The 18,988-nt window shown below is 42.8% G+C and overlaps 1 protein-coding gene across 1 annotated transcript in view; it reads left to right on the forward strand.

Moving 5' to 3' along the window:
• Positions 1-18,988, forward strand: part of LOC130367435 (cadherin-23-like) — a 146,840-nt gene that overhangs the window by 75,930 nt on the left and 51,922 nt on the right. Inside the window, exon 17 of the mRNA XM_056569854.1 lies at positions 3,888-4,033. Coding sequence (XP_056425829.1) covers positions 3,888-4,033 — 146 coding nt within the window. The remainder of the gene's footprint in view (positions 1-3,887; positions 4,034-18,988) is intronic.

Genomic DNA, 18,988 nt, shown 5'->3' on the forward strand with positions numbered 1-18,988 from the left:
CCAATAAGAATGGTACAAAAAGCAGTATACTGTATTGTCATGAGAAAAGAACTTCAGAAGTTGGGTCCACATCTTCTGTGTAGTACCATTCCACAGTCTAAACCAGTGGTTCTCAGCCTTTTTTGCCTGATCACCCCTTGACAGCCCATTCCCAAAAAATGTTACCCCCATATTAGAGACATTTTGTGATGCTCATAGTATAACTCATATGCTTTACTTTCCTCTATAACAGGCCCCCTGTTCCTCTCCCTATCTCCCCAGTCCCCCGATTTACAGGTCACATCTTCTCTAACGGGAGTTGTTTACTTTTCTTTTCTTCACTATCTTCTCCCATACAAGACTTCTGTACAGAACCAGCCAAAAACATTTTAGGCTCCTTTCTGCAGTACAATACCCACCTATTTAAAAAAAAACTTGTTTATTGTCACACACAGTAATAGTACCTGCTTTTCATCCCCATAAAGTTGTTAGGTCCCCTCTGTGCCCCAAAATATAGCTGTAGGCCCCAAAACTGCCCCCATATATAGTTGTGGGCCACCATACTGTACCGCTTTGGTGCTCAACTGCTCCTCTGGTTTGGGAACCTATTGCTATGGCTCATAGCAGTAGGTCCCCGGTCTGCAGGGGCAGGGGAGCAACAAAGATGATGATGGTAGTTACTGACCACAGCAGCCTTGTGCCTGTGCTTCCCCTTTGCTGTCCTTCTGCTCCGGTCCTCAGTGAAGTGATGTCAGCCTACCATTTATTTCAAAGTGGTCCAGACCAGTAACCAGTGGCTGTGGCTGCCATTACTGATTTTTTTCAAGTACCCCCTGAAGAACTGCTAAGTACCTCTAGGAGTACTTGTACCCCAGGTTAAGAACCACTGGTCTAGGCAAGTGAAATTGAGATGGGGAAGTAATACTGCAAAAGAATATCAAGGTATGATAACAAAATGCCCTAATATTCCCTGCTGATATTATAATGTGATCCTATTCTTGCTTCCTCAGGGACCATCGGGGCACTTGCCCTAAAAAGATAGCCCTTGCCCCTTGGTCTCACCCGAGAAATCCTTACAAATTACACCACCCAATGCATTTCCTTCACATTTCTGGATTCCTCAGGGATATAAGTATAGTAATAATTTAGAAAAAGCAACCCACAGTTAAGGGCACACAGATGCCCTTTAAAAACATTGATCCAAGTCCAGTCCTATAAATTTGCTGTGATATGTTTAATCCATATAAGTTAATTATTATTATTCACTTAACTTTTATATATTATATTCTCAACAAGACGTAATCATTTTTGAGAATAATATAATTCTGTTTGCTACAGCTTATTCTTCCACTTTTGAGTCACTTTAAGAGCTGGTTTTTGTCTTGTTCATCCCAGCAAAAAACATTTGAATGGGTTTTCCAAGTTATAAAAAAATGTGGCCTGAGCTTGGGATTGTAATGAATTAGCAAACCAGCTTAATCCCCCACTTTATTTTCTTAAAAACTTGATATAGAGAAAAAAAAGGGGGGGGGGGGGGACATATACCTGTGCCTTTATCTTGTGTTAACAAGAGTGTGTGAGTGTGTAAGTGAACTGCTCACCTTGTTGTGTTGCGCTCCGGACACAACACCAAAAATCTCCTTGGGGGCAGGCGTGGGTAACAGCAGTAGCCTAGAATCCTGGAGCGGTCGTAGAACTGGAGGGAACCAAAACTTGCGGCCGTGCGGGGAGAAAAAAGGGATGCTTTCTCCGGCGCTTGCTGGAAGTAACTCTGTAATGATGATCTCAGACTTCAAAGGGGTGGAAGTAATATGCGTTTTATTCATGTAAAAACGGGATGACAACGTGTTTCGAGGGGACAGCACCCCTCTTCCGCAGGTCATGGGGGGGACACTTGACATAACTTCCTTTTATACATGCCAACTGTGATGAAAAAGCCTGCGAAGACTGCAGGGAATGGAGGCAGGACCAGGTGACGTGACTGCTGCTCCACGTGGAGGCTCACAGAAATGTAAACAAACTTGTGCACGTGTTGTTAAACAGTTCATTTCTAACAGAAACATAAAAAAATACTCTGGGTTGTAGTTGTGGTTAGAAAACATTGTGGTTGCAATATATGGGGTTTCATTTTGATGGCTTGTGGACAATGTGTAGCCGGAGCGCAGCCTGCCTCGCTTTGCAGGTGCGCTCCGGTGATGCCTGTCAGCAGTGGTTTGCTGTGCTCCGTGACCGTAGGCAGTGGAAGGTAGCTGTCGTGGGCAAGGTGCTGCGGTGCAGCTAGTGGATTCGTGAGTATGAATGTATTGGCGAGTGTTGCAGTGCGGCGGGTGGCTGCACTATGACATGTGGCAGACCCTTGCGCAGCTGCCTAGAATGCTGCGGGAAGCGCAGCAGCCGGGGAGCTGGGTAGATTTCGGTGATGGTATGGGGAGCGGTGCCATCATGTTGGATGGCAGGGGGCAGGACCTATTTGTGAATAGGCTGGCGGTGGCGCTGGTGGTAGGGGGGACATGGATGTGGGCCTTGGGGAGTAGGATTAATTTTGCTGTGTGTGGGGAGGGGAGGGATGGTCGGAGGTTACAGGAAAACCGGTTGGGCGCTGTCTATGGAGCTGCAAGTGGGGCCACCTATGGTATGGGGGGGGAGGAAGGGACTAATGGAGGAGGTGAGCAATTGTGTGGAGCGGTGTCTTGGGCAGCTAAGGAGGGCTATGGGCTGGGCAAGATGTATGTATGCAAATGCGGGGTAAAGGAACCAGGGTTGGTTGATGGGTGTGTGACAGACAGCGCCCAACCAGTTGTCCTGTACCCTACAACCATCCCTCCCCCCCCCACAGCAAAATGAATCCTACTCCCCGCCGCCCACATCCATGTCCCCCTACCACCAGCGCTACCGCCAGCCTATTCACAAATAGGTCCTGCACCCTGCCATCCAACATGATGCCACCGGTCCCCATACCATCACCGCAATCTACCCAGCTCCCGCCTAATGCACTTCCCGCAGCATTCTGGGCAGCTGCACACGGGTCTCCCACATGTGAAAGCATAGCCACCTGCCATGCTGCAACACTTTTACTCACAAATCCACTAGCTGCACCGCAGCACCTTGCCCACAACAGTTACCTTCCACTGCCTACGGTCATGGAGCACAGCAAACCACTGCTGACAGGCATAGCCGGAGAGCAGCTACAAAGCGAGGCAGGCTGCACTCCGGCTACACATTGTCCACAAGCCATCAAAATGAAACCCCATGTATTGCAACCACAATGATTTCTAACCACAACTACAACCCAGAGTATTTTTTATGTTTCTGTTAGAACTGAACTGTTTAACAACATGTGCACAAGTTTTTTTACATTTCTGTGAGCCTCCATGTGGATCAGCAGTGACGTCACCTGGTCTTGCCCCCCAGCACCTGCAGTCTTCTCAGGCTTTTTCATCACAGTTTGGATGTATAAAAGGAAGCTATGTTAAGTGTCCCCCCATGACCTGAGGAAGAGGGGTGCTGTCCCCTTGAAACGTGTTGTCATCCCTTTTTGCATGGATAAAACGCATATTACTTCCACCTCTTTGGAGTCTGAGATCATCATTACAGAGTTACTTCCAGCAAGCACTGGAGAAAGTGTCCTTTTTTCTCCCCACACCGCAGCAGGTTGTGGTTCCCTCCACTTTGTTTTCTTAGCTCCAGCAATGACATGCCTTTATACCCATGTCACCATTGCAGCTAATGGTTGGCCTCACAGCTGAGGCCAGGGAATGACTGCAGTACTGATACAGGTATACAGGCATATAATCACTTTGGCATGGTAAACAAGGTCAAGCAGGGAGGACTAGCATGGCAGTATGTACAGAATAATAGTTTTTATTACTCCTAGGTAAAAGAATAATAAATGTCATCTAATGTGCTAGGTATTATCAAGGTCCGAGAAACACTGGATTTTGAGAAGAAAAATAAATATTCAATAACAATACAGGCAACTGACCTCAACAATGATGTAGAAGCAGACCCCCTACAACAGAAAAGCAGTGTAGCCATTGTCACCATTAATATATTGGTAAGTATGGAAATAAAAAAAAGTGTATGCATGTAGTTTTATTTTTTCATTGTTTAATTTTTTTTAAAATATTTATTCACCTTATGTTGGTTTTAGCTGTAGATATTTGTAATTACATACCTGCAGAGATGAATGACAGTCCTTAATTTATTCTTGACTAGCAGAGTACTCGACACTCACTCTTCCTACCTAAACCTTGAAAAGCAACATTGACGCTTGTCCTAATATCCCGACCTCACATCCTGACCTCACATCCTGACCTCACATCCCTTCCTCATATCCCGTTCTCGTTTCCTGACCTCATATCCCATTCTCGTTTCCTGACCTCATATCCCACTAAGCATTATCTGCAGTCAGCAGTATGTTTAAAAGTACTTGCCAATCTCTGCAGCCTAGGAGTAACAGGATCAGGAGATGTACCGAAAGTCCCATAGACTTCGGGGAAAAAAACACCCTCGCATATAGGGGGGGGGGGGGTTAGGGTTGATTTAACTTTGCTACATTTTTAGTTGACATGTACCGTAACTAACATGTGTACCGAGTTTCATCAAAATATCTGCAGCCACAGAAGTTATTCTGGAAGATAACATACACACACAGGCGTTGGTGTGTGTATATATATATATATATATATACATATATATATATATATATATATATATATATATATATATAGATATGAAGAAAAGAAAAGAAAAAAAAAAATATATATATATATATATATATATATATATATATATGTGAGTGGTAGGCCTCTGGGGTAGGGGTAGTGTAGTCAGGGTTTTGCTTCAGTATATCAGGGGTTAGGGTAAACCCTATAGTTTGTGACGCCAGGCTGAGGGCTAGTATGCTGAGGTAATTCTCCGGCCTATTGCCGCCCTTCCCAGTAACGATGGGTGCATGCATAAAATGACTGAAGGTCCACAAAGTAGTTGAACTTGAACTTGGATAAACTTTACTTAAAGACTTGGGGTACATCCAATGAACAGTAACAGTCTCATTAATACAGTCTCCATACACTTCAGTGACTGACAGTTGTTGCGGACCTTGACTTTTGCTATAAGTCTCTGAATTTAGGGTTATTTGCGAAGATCCGTCCGGATTTAAGCGTTAGATAGGGTCCGGTGATCTTGCAGAGTGCTTATGGATTGATACATTCACAGTTTAGTAATCATCAGCCGTCGTCGCAAAGCTCGGGCCTAACTCACTGATGACAGCAGCACAGATCGTCCTCCGTCAACAGCCCACGAGGAAAGAGAGTAAGTAATGGCCGGCACTCCCTTATATGGGCAGGGCCGATTTGGATTGGTCCAAGTCAGCTGTCACTCACCATTACATAGCCTGATGGGTAACCACCTGACTTCCTCCCAAAGGTCCTTGAATCATAAACCATAGAGTTTCACCCGATCACATGACCCGCAGGTCCTGTTACACTGTAAATAGGTAAGTACACTTACTATATAGATATATACACATTAAATCTAAATCGTTTTAATTACAAAAGGGGTGACAAGGGGCTAACTAAGGATGAGGACCCCACCTACACCTAGGGACTCTGACTTTGGGGACCTCACCACAAGGCAATACGGTGCCGGGACACCACAAACCCCCTTACTTAAAATAAGTTGACCCCGACGCCTGTCCCTTAAGGCAGAGGAGCTAGGACAGACTTAAGCAGGATCTCTAACTAGATAGAATCTATATCCTGACAAACTTTTATACACATTAGATACTTTTAAACCTACTAGACATTGTCTAGGCATTTTAAACATTTTGTAGACTAGTAATCCTACTATACATCTTAGAAGGCTTCTAAGACATTTATGAAGTTAACTAAGCAATTATGAAGCTATCTAAATAATTATGAAGCTATCTAGACCTTTAGTTTCTAGCTTCTAAGACATTGTATTAAGCTTACTATACATTTTAAAGCTTACTAGACAATTAGGCAGCTATCTAACATTTAGTTTCTAGCTCCTGAGGCATTTTATTAGCTCTCCACACATCTTTATGAGGCTAACTAAACATTAGCACAGCTCTTTATACCTTTAGTTTCAAGCTGACTAAACAATTTTATTATCTCACACATTTTATTCGGCAACAATGAGTTTCCTGTTAGTACACATAAGGTATACTGGCTAGCCGGAAGCTAGGTCACAGTAAGATTGGCTGCTAGGGTCCATTGGCTACACGCTACTTACCCCTAGAGCACTTCACATAACCTACCTAGGTTACTTTAAGCATTACATGTTTCATTTGTTAGCTCGCAAGAGCACCTACTGGCCAGGTAGAGCATCTCACACACGCAAAGAAAGAGAAGAAGTGTACCTAACAGTGGCAGGAATTGAATTTCAATGGTCAACAATCCCTAAAGTGTTTTCTTAAGTGAGATATTTACTTTGATGTATGTACTAGAGAAACTTGAAGTAGTACATTTAAGTGAGTAAGTTAAGGTACTATGTGTGCAAGTACTATTTTAAGGGCAATCTTCCCTATTATTTTAGTTGAGACAGGTGCTAGCGATGGGCGACAGCAATAATATTACCCTCGGAGGAGCCGGGGTGTCACCTATTTAGCAACTACTAAACAGCTTTAGCATTCTATGCATTTGTATGTACAGGGATCATTTACGTTTTTAGTGTTGAGTATACACGTGCAACACACCGACATTTTTCGTGTACAGCTCTGACTTTTTATGTACATAGACATTAGACTATCTTTCTATGTACAACCCTTACCTATTTTTTATGTACACAGACACGAGGATACCTTCCTGTGTACAAAAACCATATACATATCCATTATGAAATTTACACAATCATCAACACTCCAACATGGTTCAGGCGCACTCACCTGATAAATGCAACATTTAGCATAAGAGTTCTTATGAAGCTGCTGGTGTACACATAAAACAGACGTGTAAGGATCAGCAGTCCACCTACACTAGGAGTCCAATTAGAGGGAAATATACAAAGTGGCGTGTAAGGATCAGCAGTCCACCTACACTAAGAGTTCATGGAAGGGAAAGGTAAACACGGCCTTAACCACAACTCAGCCGGGTACAGTCCTTAATGAATCTCCTACTGGCTAGGAGTCTCTTGACTTAATAGTCAGGCACAAGCTTAGTGGTTACGTTGCTGAACTTTGAACTGGAACAATCTTAGCACAGTCCTGCTAGGCACAATTCTTGAACTTGGTTGCTGCAAAATAAAAGTGGTTAGCACAAGAAACAATCTGACATTACTTTAGAGTCTCTTCAGAGAATATTCTTCTTTACCCTTTTGTGCCTCTCCTGGTTCCTGTGTACCTCCCAACATCAGGGGCAGGTATGGAATTGACATAGCTTTGCCACACCACATTGTTGAGGATGGAGTGGTGGATGGCAGCGTTAGAAGGGGACACAGGCTTTCTAGCCACGATCAAAGTGGGGCAATAGGGCTTGAGTACCATCTCCAAACTAGGATGGACCCATGACTCTTTCGTTGGTACCCTGGAAGCAGGCAAACTCTCCATGTTAGAAGAGGGCCTTGGTACATACGTTGGTACCTGTGCAGGAGGCAAACTCTCATTGCGCCGAGAGGCCTAGGTACGTGCGTTGGTACCTCTGGAACACACAAACCCTCATTGCTCCGAGAGGGTCTAGGTACGGTCTTTGGTGCCCGCAATCTGGGCTTACTTTCCTGAACTTGAGCAGGACTTTCCTGAACTTACTTTCCTGAACAAGATGAAGAACTTGACTCTTTGCTGTACATAGAAGATGATGAACTTGACTCTTTGCTGTACATAGAAGATGATGATCTTGGCTGTTGAGGCTCCTCCTCCTTGGGTACACTGGTGGAGGCTTTAGGAACAGACCTTTTTGGCCTCAAGTTGAAGGGATCGGACTCCCAATCAGTTGACGGAAAATATTTGAAGGGAAGCTGTGTTGGGGCTGTTGGTCTGGTGACCGCTGCAGCCCATTTTCCACGAAGGCTCTGGACGGGGGTGTACTCTACAATTTCACCCACCTCCAAGGTGTAGAACTTCTTATGGAGATATGGCCTTTGCACTGCTCGCCGGTTTACGAGGATGGTCTGCCCAGTGTGGCAGTCAAGGAGTGTCCCATAACCTCTGAGCTTGTTGAACTTGGCCACAGTTGCTCTTCTTCTTTCTAAAGACTCCTCCCCTTCTCAGGGGTGATCCCATTTACGAATGTACAATGCCTCCATTTCTTTTGTTTTCTTGCCACCGTACTTTCTCTTCAAGGGGCAAATGCACGTGCTTGGGGGCATAGAGTTCTTTGTGTCGGGCCTTTAGCTTTTCCATCAATTCGGCCAGCTCGGCTTCTTGACGGGCCCTTTCTTTTTCTGCAGTTGGGATTGGTGGGATTGGCTTCCCAGGTAATGGTTGAAGTACTCTGTGCATGTACTCGATCAGCTCCGGCTCATCTCCGAACACCCATTGCGGAAATTTTGGTGAGCACGGTCGTGCACTTGACAAGCTTGATCCTTGATCGAGGTATGACCTCAGGGCTGGAGGAGGAAGAATAGGCTGCCTCTGGCGGGGTACTCACTGCAGACTCCTCCGATGGGATCTCGGCCCACAAGCCCCAAGTTCTGTGGTGAGGGGACAGTCTCACCGGCGATGCACCTCCAGGTGTCCCTGCGCTCTCCGCTGGAGGTGTCTCTGGCCAATCGTCGTCATCATTATGCAGGCCCCCTCTTTGTCTAATGACAACCGCTGCAGACGGTCAGCAAGTTCTTGGAAAAGTCGGGCTGCGACTGCCACAACTTTCCGCTTTTCCGGCGCCATTTTGCAAACTTCACCACGTGGAATGCTACTCTCCGCCATGCCTGTACTCTCCGGCTCTCTGTGCCGACTGATGAGGTCGCTGTGCGTGGCGTCTTTTATAGTGGGCTTCCCCAAAATGGCGTCCGGCAGGAAGGACGTTATCGGTGCAGCCCGACTTCCGGTCCCTCCAGAGACGACTCCTGCATCTCCAAGTTCCCTTTCGGCTGTGACACAGCAACTTGGCAGCCATGCCCAGGGGAGGGGCGCGGCGCAGCTCGGGCTTTCTTCGCGTGCTTTTCCGGCAGCAGTTTGGCTCCGCCTGTGCCGACCGGACCAGAGGATTGCAGCATGAACTCATCGGGCAGTTTACACATCTTAGTTGTAGATGAATTTTTGCCTCCCCTCTTACTTTTCTCGTGGCCCCCTTGTATGGTGCACCACATGCACCGCTCCGGTACACAGCAACACGGTTTACAGCACATGAATAAAGTTTGTTTTCTGGGGGGGAGTACACTTTCACTAGTGGCGACTGTAGTAGGCACACACCCGAATCCTGTTTGTGCGAAGCCAAAAAGGCTTTGTGGTAGGCCTCTGGGGTAGGGGTAGTGTAGTCAGGGTTTTGCTTTAGTATATCAAGGGTTAAGGTTAACCCTATAATTCGTGACGCCAGGCTGAGGGCTAGTATGCTGAGGTAATTCTCCGGCCTATCGCTGCCCTTCCCAGTAACGATAGGTGCATGCATAAAATGACTGAAGGTCCACAAGGTAGTTGGACTTGAACTTGGATAAACTTTACTTAAAGACTTGCGGTACATCCAATGAACAGTAACAGCCTCATTAATACAGTCTCCATACACTTCAGTGACTGACAGTTGTTGCGGACCTTGACTTTTGCTATAAGTCTCTGAATTTAGGGTTATTTGTGGAGATCCATCCGGATTTAGGGGTTAGATAAGGTCCGGTGATCTTGCAGAGTGCTTAGGGATTGATACACTCACAGTTTAGTAATCATCAGCCGTCGCCACAAGGCTCGGGCCTAACTCACTGATGACAGCAGCGCAGATCCTCCTCCGTCAACAGCCCACGAGGAAAGAGAGTGAGTAATGGCCGCCGCTCCCTTATATGGGCAGGGGCAGGGCCGATTTGGATTGGTCCAAGTCAGCTGTCACTCATCGTTACATAGCCAGATGGGTAACCACCTGACTTCCTCCCAAAGGTCCTTGAACCATAAACCATAGAGTTTCACCCGATCACATGACCCGCAGGTCCTGTTATGCTATAAACAGGTAAGTACACTTACTATATAAATATATACACATTAAATCTAAATAATTTTAATTACAAAAGGGGTGACAAGGGGCTAACTAAGGATGAGGACCCCACCTACACCTAGGGACTCTGACTTTGGGGATCTTACCACAAGGCAACGGATACAATACGGTGCTGGGACACCACATATATATATATATATATATATATATATATATATATATATATATGGATGATAGGGGAGACAGCACCGATCAAATCAGCATGTGCAGGTGATCATCCGGGAATGCCAACCCGGAAAGGCATGCAGGAATTCAGAAGGGATACAGCACCAAATAGCTGAGGACTCAGGCTGGTAGATGGAGCAAGATTTTATTTGCCATCCATGTGCAACGTTTCGGCAATAAACTGCCTTTTTCAAGCATATCAAACAAAGTGACAATGTGCATATATATAGGAATCACAACATGCTGTGATTGGTTACATAACAGGTGTTATACATATCATTACAATCAATGACCACATCCTATTGGCTAAATTGTGTTGTCATAGTGATTCAAATACACAAAAGATATAAATCTTAAAAAATATAAAAAAACAACCATCAAAACATATATAGGCTTCAGATGTGTTCACTGGGACTTCACTTACATTGATCCATGTCTCCGATTGCATCTTCATCATATAGATCGCATGAGAGATCTAGCGTGCGTGTGTGACAGCTGCGTTTGTAAATAAACAAACTGCGGCTGCGTGGCTCCACACCGTGTAGTTCCGATCAGCTGACCACTATAGGTCAGCTGATGCAGGAGCGTCATAGATGTCCGGGATCAGAACAAAATGATCCGCGCAAGCGCCAACTGCCTGCGCATGCGTGGTGTGTCTACATGGGTCATCGCATATCGGTGAATCGACCTGCGCATATCAAATGCGCCTGTCGATACCCGAAGTGCGCCTGACCAAAAAACGCACCGCATAGTCTATAATACATATGAGTCTGAATAGACTTCTATACATGTATTACTCAAGACGAATTTATTTTAAACACGGGCATCTATATTAATACCAACACAGAAGTATGTCACAAGAAGATGTCATATTGAAACAAGGATCAATGTATCATAAACTATATTTAAATCATAGGATCTATAATTATACAAAAGAAAAAAACTTTTTTTCTCAGGAGTCCTCAGTGAATCCATCCTCCGCTGTAATCTTCATATAGAGTGATGATAAATAATAGGTGAAGTGAATCTAAAAAAATATACATAAAAAAATATTTTAAAATATTATCGTAGAAAGATATCCAAAAACCTCATGTTGTCACTTGTAAACATTAAATATACGGATCAGGTTGAAAAAGGTAAGAAAAAAGAGAGTGAGAACAAAAAATAAATGAAAAAAAGGGGAAAAAAGTAAAATAAAATAAAATAGAAGAAAAAGAAAAAAGGTGAGAGAAGAAAAAAGGAAAAAAGAAAAAAGGAAGAGCAGAGGGAGAGGAGAGGGGAAGGAAGGGGTTTGGTTTTAGGGGAAAAAGGAGAAAAGAAGAAAAAAAAGGGGGGAAAAAAGGACAAAGAGAAGGGGAAAAAAAGGGGGGGGGAAAGGGGGGGGGGAAAGGGGGGGGGGGGGAAAGGGGGGGAAAAGAAAAAGGAAATAAATAAAAATAAAGAAAAGAGGAGGGAAAAGTAAGAAGATAAAAAGAGGGGAAAAAAAGAAAAAGAAAAGAGGAAGATAGGAGGGGAAAGAAAAAGAAGGGGAATAAAGAACGAAAAAAAAGGAAAGAAGAAAAATAAAAATAGAAAAGAGGATAACCTAAATGCCTACATAAAGGGTTTCAAGCCAAAATCCATATTCAATCCCTTTGGACACATCGTGTCTAATATATAGATCCATTTAAGTTCTTTCTGGCGCAATAATTTCTCCCTGTCACCCCCTCGTCTCAACACAGGTACATGATCTATAATGCGAAATCTTAGCTGACTAATACTATGACCAAATTCCAAAAAATGTTTAGGTAGTGGGAGATCAACCCTCTTAGTCCTAATAGAAGATTTATGACCATTTAATCTTATCCGGCATTCATTGGTGGTTTCACCTATGTAATAAAGCCCGCATGGGCAGGTCAACAAATAGATTACAAAGGAGGAGCGACATGTGTATCTACCATAGATCTTGAATGGTTTGCCTGTATGTGGGTGATTAAATGAATCGCCCTTTAACATAGAATTACAATGACTACAATTTAAGCAGGGAAAATTGCCCTGTTTAAATTTTTGTGTACCTTTATCTTTGAATGAGCCGACATCAGATTTAATGAGACGGTCTTTAAAACTGCGTCCCTTTCGGTATGCCATTATTGGTGGCTTATCTAAGCCAGTAGTCTTACTCACGAGTGACCAGTTATGTCTAATAATATTAGCTATAGCCTGGCTATTAACTGAATACGTAGACACAAATGGTATCCTATCTGTGGGTTGTTTAGGGGTACTATGTAATAGAGTGGATCTCTCGACTTGTAAGAGTCTATTTGAATGATGGTTTAACAAACGTTGTGGATAACCCCTACGTCTAAATTTCCCCTGCATTTCATCAATTCTTTTAGAGGACTGTATAGGATCTGAAACTATCCGTTTAACACGTAGCAATTGGCTCCATGGGAGTGATTTAACTGTGGATCTAGGATGGAAACTGTCATATTGTAAAACACTATTCCTATCTGTTTTCTTTGTATAGAGATCCATTGACAATCTACCGTTAGTTATTGTAACAAACGTGTCCAAAAATTGAATCGATGATTCGGACACCACCATGGTGAATTGAAGTTCAGGGTATATACCATTCAGTTCATCAAGGAACAAATGAAGTTGTGACAAAGTACCCGTCCAAATCACGAAGGTATCATCTATGTAACGGAACCAAGTCCGTACATGAGGATACCATCGTGATTTGTAGATATAAGTTTCCTCAAATTCCGTCATATATACATTTGCATACGTTGGGGCCACATTGGACCCCATGGCCGTTCCCCTGTTTTGGACATAGAAGTCATCCCCAAACAGAAAATAGTTCCGTCTGAGGATGACCCCTAATAAGTCCAAAACAAGGGAACGTGCCCCTGCAGAGAGATCAGTGGATAATAGGCAATTGGCGACCGCCTGGATCCCCTTTGAGTGTTCGATCGACGTGTAAAGATTAACCACGTCGAACGATACCAGAAGGGATCCAGGGGGGCAAACCAAATCCTGAATTTTGGAGATAAAATCACCCGTGTCGCGAATAAATGATTTGGCCGAGGTGGCATGACATCTTAAAATCTTATCCAAATAAACGGCAATGGGGGAGAACACAGAACCACTCCCGGAGACGATAGGTCGTCCGGGAGGGTTCTGGAGGTTCTTATGTATCTTAGGTAAACAATATAAGACTGGTGTTATAGGATGTTTTTGAGTCAAAAATGTTACCAATTCTGTATCTATAATATGGTTCTCAACCGCCTGCTGCAAAAGAAATGAAATGTCAGCCTGGATTTCCTTCAAAGGGTCCTTCCTAAGTTTACTGTAAACTGTGACATCAGAAACTTGTCTAGTGATCTCGGCTAAATAAAGTGGGGTGTCCATGACAACTAGGGCACCCCCCTTATCCGCAGCTTTAATGGTGATGTCAGAATTTTTTTGTAACCTTGATAATACATCATATTCCCTGCGAGTCAAATTATGCCAACCGGAATGAGTAGAATTCTCTTTCAATACATTAATCTGTTTGGTGACAACCTCAACAAATGCTTCAATTCCATTATTGGTTCTGGGTGGCATAAACTGACTTTTGTTAAACAAATTAACGTCCTTTACAGTTAACTCAGCAGATTGGATCAAACTAGTAGTGTTATCATTAAGCGGAATGTCCTGAAAATAGCCCTTCAGGCGTACCCGTCTGAAAAATCCTTCCAAATCAATCAAAAGTCCAAACCAATCTGTGTCTGTAGTCGGACAGAATGACAATCCTTTCTGTAATACATTAAGTTCCATAGAAGATAAAGATATAGAGGATATATTTACCACAAGAGAGTCCTCTATGTCGTGATCCCTCGGCCCCTCGGTTGGCGTGACTGGGTCCTCTGGCGTGTACGGATACTGGCGTCTCCTATGTTTACGGCCTCCCCACCGGGTTTTGCGGGGGTATCCTGAGCTCTGGCTAAAAAAGAAGAAGGGGGGGAGGGACCCTCGGAAGAGTCACTATCCAGAGCAGTTGACAAAAAACCTTCTTTATGGGCACAGCGTTTCTGACGGTGATGTGGTTTGGCACGTCGTCTACGACGATTCCCGTCTTGTTCTTGACTCATCTGCCACATGTAAATTCGACCACTTGCATAATCATCCAAATCACGGTGCCATTTGCTCCTCTTGGCTTCCTCTAACTCTTGTTGATGCTTAAGTATGCGAACAGCGAGTTTCTCCTTTGCCTCTTGATATTGTTGTGAGGTCAATAGGATTTTAAGCTGCTCCTCCACTTCTAAGCACTTTGATTTGGTTTTCTCAATATCTTCATAGAGAAATTCCATATTTAGTAGCATTACATCAAAAGCATACTTGTTAGAAATTTGAATAAATTTAGTATGAAATAGATCATTGCGAGGGAACAGGTTCGGGGTGAGGTGAGATCTCATCCCACGAGGTATGCGTTGTTCCTTGTAATATTCCCTAAGCGTGACCAGATGTAATTCCAAGGTGATCAAACGCTTAGATTCCATATCCCATTTCCTTTTCAGTAGGTCAGCAGATGGCGTGCTTAGGAAATTGGCTTCTTTATGCACTGCATTTAGGATCCTCAAAGCATCCTGATCCGTGTATGAAAAGGTGTGGGGGATGGCATCACTGGATAAACTGGTATCAACAGGAGTAGTCATCTTGCATCCATCAGAGTCCAATGACCGTGCCCGTCTCCAATGGCAATAACAATGGATGATAGGGGAGACAGCACCGATCAAATCAGCATGTGCAGGTGATCATCCGGGAATGCCAACCCGGAAAGGCATGCAGGAATTCAGAAGGGATACAGCACCAAATAGCTGAGGACACCAAATTGCGCCAGAAAGAACTTAAATGGATCTATATATTAGACACGATGTGTCCAAAGGGATTGAATATGGATTTTGGCTTTCAAGATCTATGGTAGATACACATGTCGCTCCTCCTTTGTAATCTATTTGTTGACCTGCCCATGCGGGCTTTATTACATAGGTGAAACCACCAATGAATGCCGGATAAGATTAAATGGTCATAAATCTTCTATTAGGACTAAGAGGGTTGATCTCCCACTACCTAAACATTTTTTGGAATTTGGTCATAGTATTAGTCAGCTAAGATTTCGCATTATAGATCATGTACCTGTGTTGAGACGAGGGGGTGACAGGGAGAAATTATTGCGCCAGAAAGAACTTAAATGGATCTATATATTAGACACGATGTGTCCAAAGGGATTGAATATGGATTTTGGCTTGAAACCCTTTATGTAGGCATTTAGGTTATCCTCTTTTCTATTTTTATTTTTCTTCTTTCCTTTTTTTTTCGTTCTTTATTCCCCTTCTTTTTCTTTCCCCTCCTATCTTCCTCTTTTCTTTTTCTTTTTTTCCCCTCTTTTTATCTTCTTACTTTTCCCTCCTCTTTTCTTTATTTTTATTTATTTCCTTTTTCTTTTCCCCCCCCTTTCCCCCCCACCCCCCTCCCCCCCCCCCTTTTCCCCCCCCTTTTTTTCCCCTTCTCTTTGTCCTTTTTTCCCCCCTTTTTTTTCTTCTTTTCTCCTTTTTCCCCTAAAACCAAACCCCTTCCTTCCCCTCTCCTCTCCCTCTGCTCTTCCTTTTTTCTTTTTTCCTTTTTTCTTCTCTCACCTTTTTTCTTTTTCTTCTATTTTATTTTATTTTACTTTTTTCCCCTTTTTTTCATTTATTTTTTGTTCTCACTCTCTTTTTTCTTACCTTTTTCAACCTGATCCGTATATTTAATGTTTACAAGTGACAACATGAGGTTTTTGGATATCTTTCTACGATAATATTTTAAAATATTTTTTTATGTATATTTTTTTAGATTCACTTCACCTATTATTTATCATCACTCTATATGAAGATTACAGCGGAGGATGGATTCACTGAGGACTCCTGAGAAAAAAAGTTTTTTTCTTTTGTATAATTATAGATCCTATGATTTAAATATAGTTTATGATACATTGATCCTTGTTTCAATATGACATCTTCTTGTGACATACTTCTGTGTTGGTATTAATATAGATGCCCGTGTTTAAAATAAATTCGTCTTGAGTAATACATGTATAGAAGTCTATTCAGACTCATATGTATTATAGACTATGCGGTGCGTTTTTGGTCAGGCGCACTTCGGGTATCGACAGGCGCATTTGATATGCGCAGGTCGATTCACCGATATGCGATGACCCATGTAGACACACCACGCATGCGCAGGCAGTTGGCGCTTGCGCGGATCATTTTGTTCTGATCCCGGACATCTATGACGCTCCTGCATCAGCTGACCTATAGTGGTCAGCTGATCGTAACTACACGGTGTGGAGCCACGCAGCCGCAGTTTGTTTATTTACAAACGCAGCTGTCACACACGCACGCTAGATCTCTCATGCGATCTATATGATGAAGATGCAATCGGAGACATGGATCAATGTAAGTGAAGTCCCAGTGAACACATCTGAAGCCTATATATGTTTTGATGGTTGTTTTTTTATATTTTTTAAGATTTATATCTTTTGTGTATTTGAATCACTATGACAACACAATTTAGCCAATAGGATGTGGTCATTGATTGTAATGATATGTATAACACCTGTTATGTAACCAATCACAGCATGTTGTGATTCCTATATATATGCACATTGTCACTTTGTTTGATATGCTTGAAAAAGGCAGTTTATTGCCGAAACGTTGCACATGGATGGCAAATAAAATCTTGCTCCATCTACCAGCCTGAGTCCTCAGCTATTTGGTGCTGTATCCCTTCTGAATTCCTATATATATATATATATATATATATATATATATATATATATATATATTAGAATATTACATGCTGCCTGTAGTCTGTGTCTTAAACAGCTGATTATTATTGATTTCCAACCTGAGCAATCAGATTTAATTACCAGATGCTCCATGTGCCATATATCTATCTTGTAATGGCCAATGCAGGTATAATGCAGTTTCTGTATGTACCTAGGTATGAACGTTAGATGTTTAAACAAATATTCAGCCAGTCATGCCAAGTCAAATAGAGCTGGAGTCTCTTTCTACTAGCTTTCCACTCTGGGTTATAATAGAAGGTACTGAACAGTGTATCTCTCCATATGACAACCAATTACCATAACAAAGCATATTATTATGGTCAACCCCTTTCATCACATTTGAGTAGTTGGTATAGTTTTACAGTTACATAAATAAATAGTTAAATAGTATGGCAGAAAAAAAAAGTCAAAGGACATCAAATTAAACCAAGGATAGGGCAAAGATGTGGATGTAGGGAGAGAGGTGTGGGTAAATTTAGTAGAAAAATTCCATTCCTCTACATATGCATTAACATTAATTTATTCTAAAAACTTGTATAAACTAGGGGATAAGATGTCTGATCCTGGGGTCCTGCCGCTTGGACACCCAGCTATCTCCATGTAGCACTCGTGCCACACTCAGTGTTCTAAACAGTATGTTTAAAGTTCTGGGTTTCGAGGTCTGGAGACATGACGTCAGGAGGGGGCATGATGTGACATCACGTCTTCGGCCACAGAAACCCAGCGTTCTAAACATACTATTTAGAATGTCAGTTGTGGTAAGGGTGCTGCATGGAGATTTCAGGGGGGGGGGACCCCTGCAATCAGACATCTTATCCCCTTTCCTTTGGATAGGGGATAAGATGTCTGTGGTAGGAGTAACTCTTTAAAGCCCTCAACTGTTTCTGCTGTGACCAGCTCCTGCGGTTGACTAATTAACAGAGTCACAGTTAATATGATAAAGATAACTTGTCACCTCTGAAATTGAACCTTTTTCTGTAGGAAGAGTGCATGCTCACTTGTCTTTTGAAGGAACAGCTTTTCCCCATATCTTTTGTACAGTTCATTTATATACTTAAAGGTTTACTGTCATTAGTATAAACTTTTGACATGTTACCCAAGTATGTGAAAAGTTTTGATCACACCTAATCTCACTCCTGAGACCTGCTGCGATCACTAGTTGTCAGGGAAACAAGCTGCAGCCACTGTTCACTCTATGGCTGCCTGGCAGACCTGACCCTTTATTCTGTGAAAGTTTGCAAATCCTTCTCTACCATGTCACCTGCCTCTGATTTGGTTTAGCTATCAGTTGATCTCATTTCACCTCTTGTAGATTTCAAAATACTTGATCCTCACAATGCAATGTATGACTATATTTCCCATCAACTGTCTAATTCTCTTCTAACAAAGCTAAGCAGTGAGTGTGGCCATTGTACACATGTAATTATGACAATAGACAAATTGGCCACTTATGTGAGTGCATCTATTTACATTGAAGTCAGGCTGGGTGTGAAACATTTTGTAGCTCTAGTAATCTACACTTTATAGCTTCCCATTTATTACTACTTTTTTTTAATCCTACACACACAGTAGGTGTTTTTCCATACCATACTCTTCTTATATCAGTAATATATACTTTATTTTACATGTAAGAACCCTCCCCCCCCCCTATTTTCCATAAACAGGCCTATACAAAACCAAGTAGCAGTAGCTGGTGCTACCAGGGTGGGAATAGCCATTTATAGTGGTCTTCTTCAACCTAATAATACCATCCTGCTACCATCCCAGGCTTATACAATCACTTTTGACAGTCTGGGCCTGCCAGTTATGATGGGGGGGGGGGGGTAACGTTAGCCATTTTACG

This window comes from Hyla sarda, chromosome 4 (genome assembly GCF_029499605.1).
Source record: "Hyla sarda isolate aHylSar1 chromosome 4, aHylSar1.hap1, whole genome shotgun sequence".
In the NCBI taxonomy this organism is placed as follows: Eukaryota; Metazoa; Chordata; class Amphibia; order Anura; family Hylidae; genus Hyla; species Hyla sarda.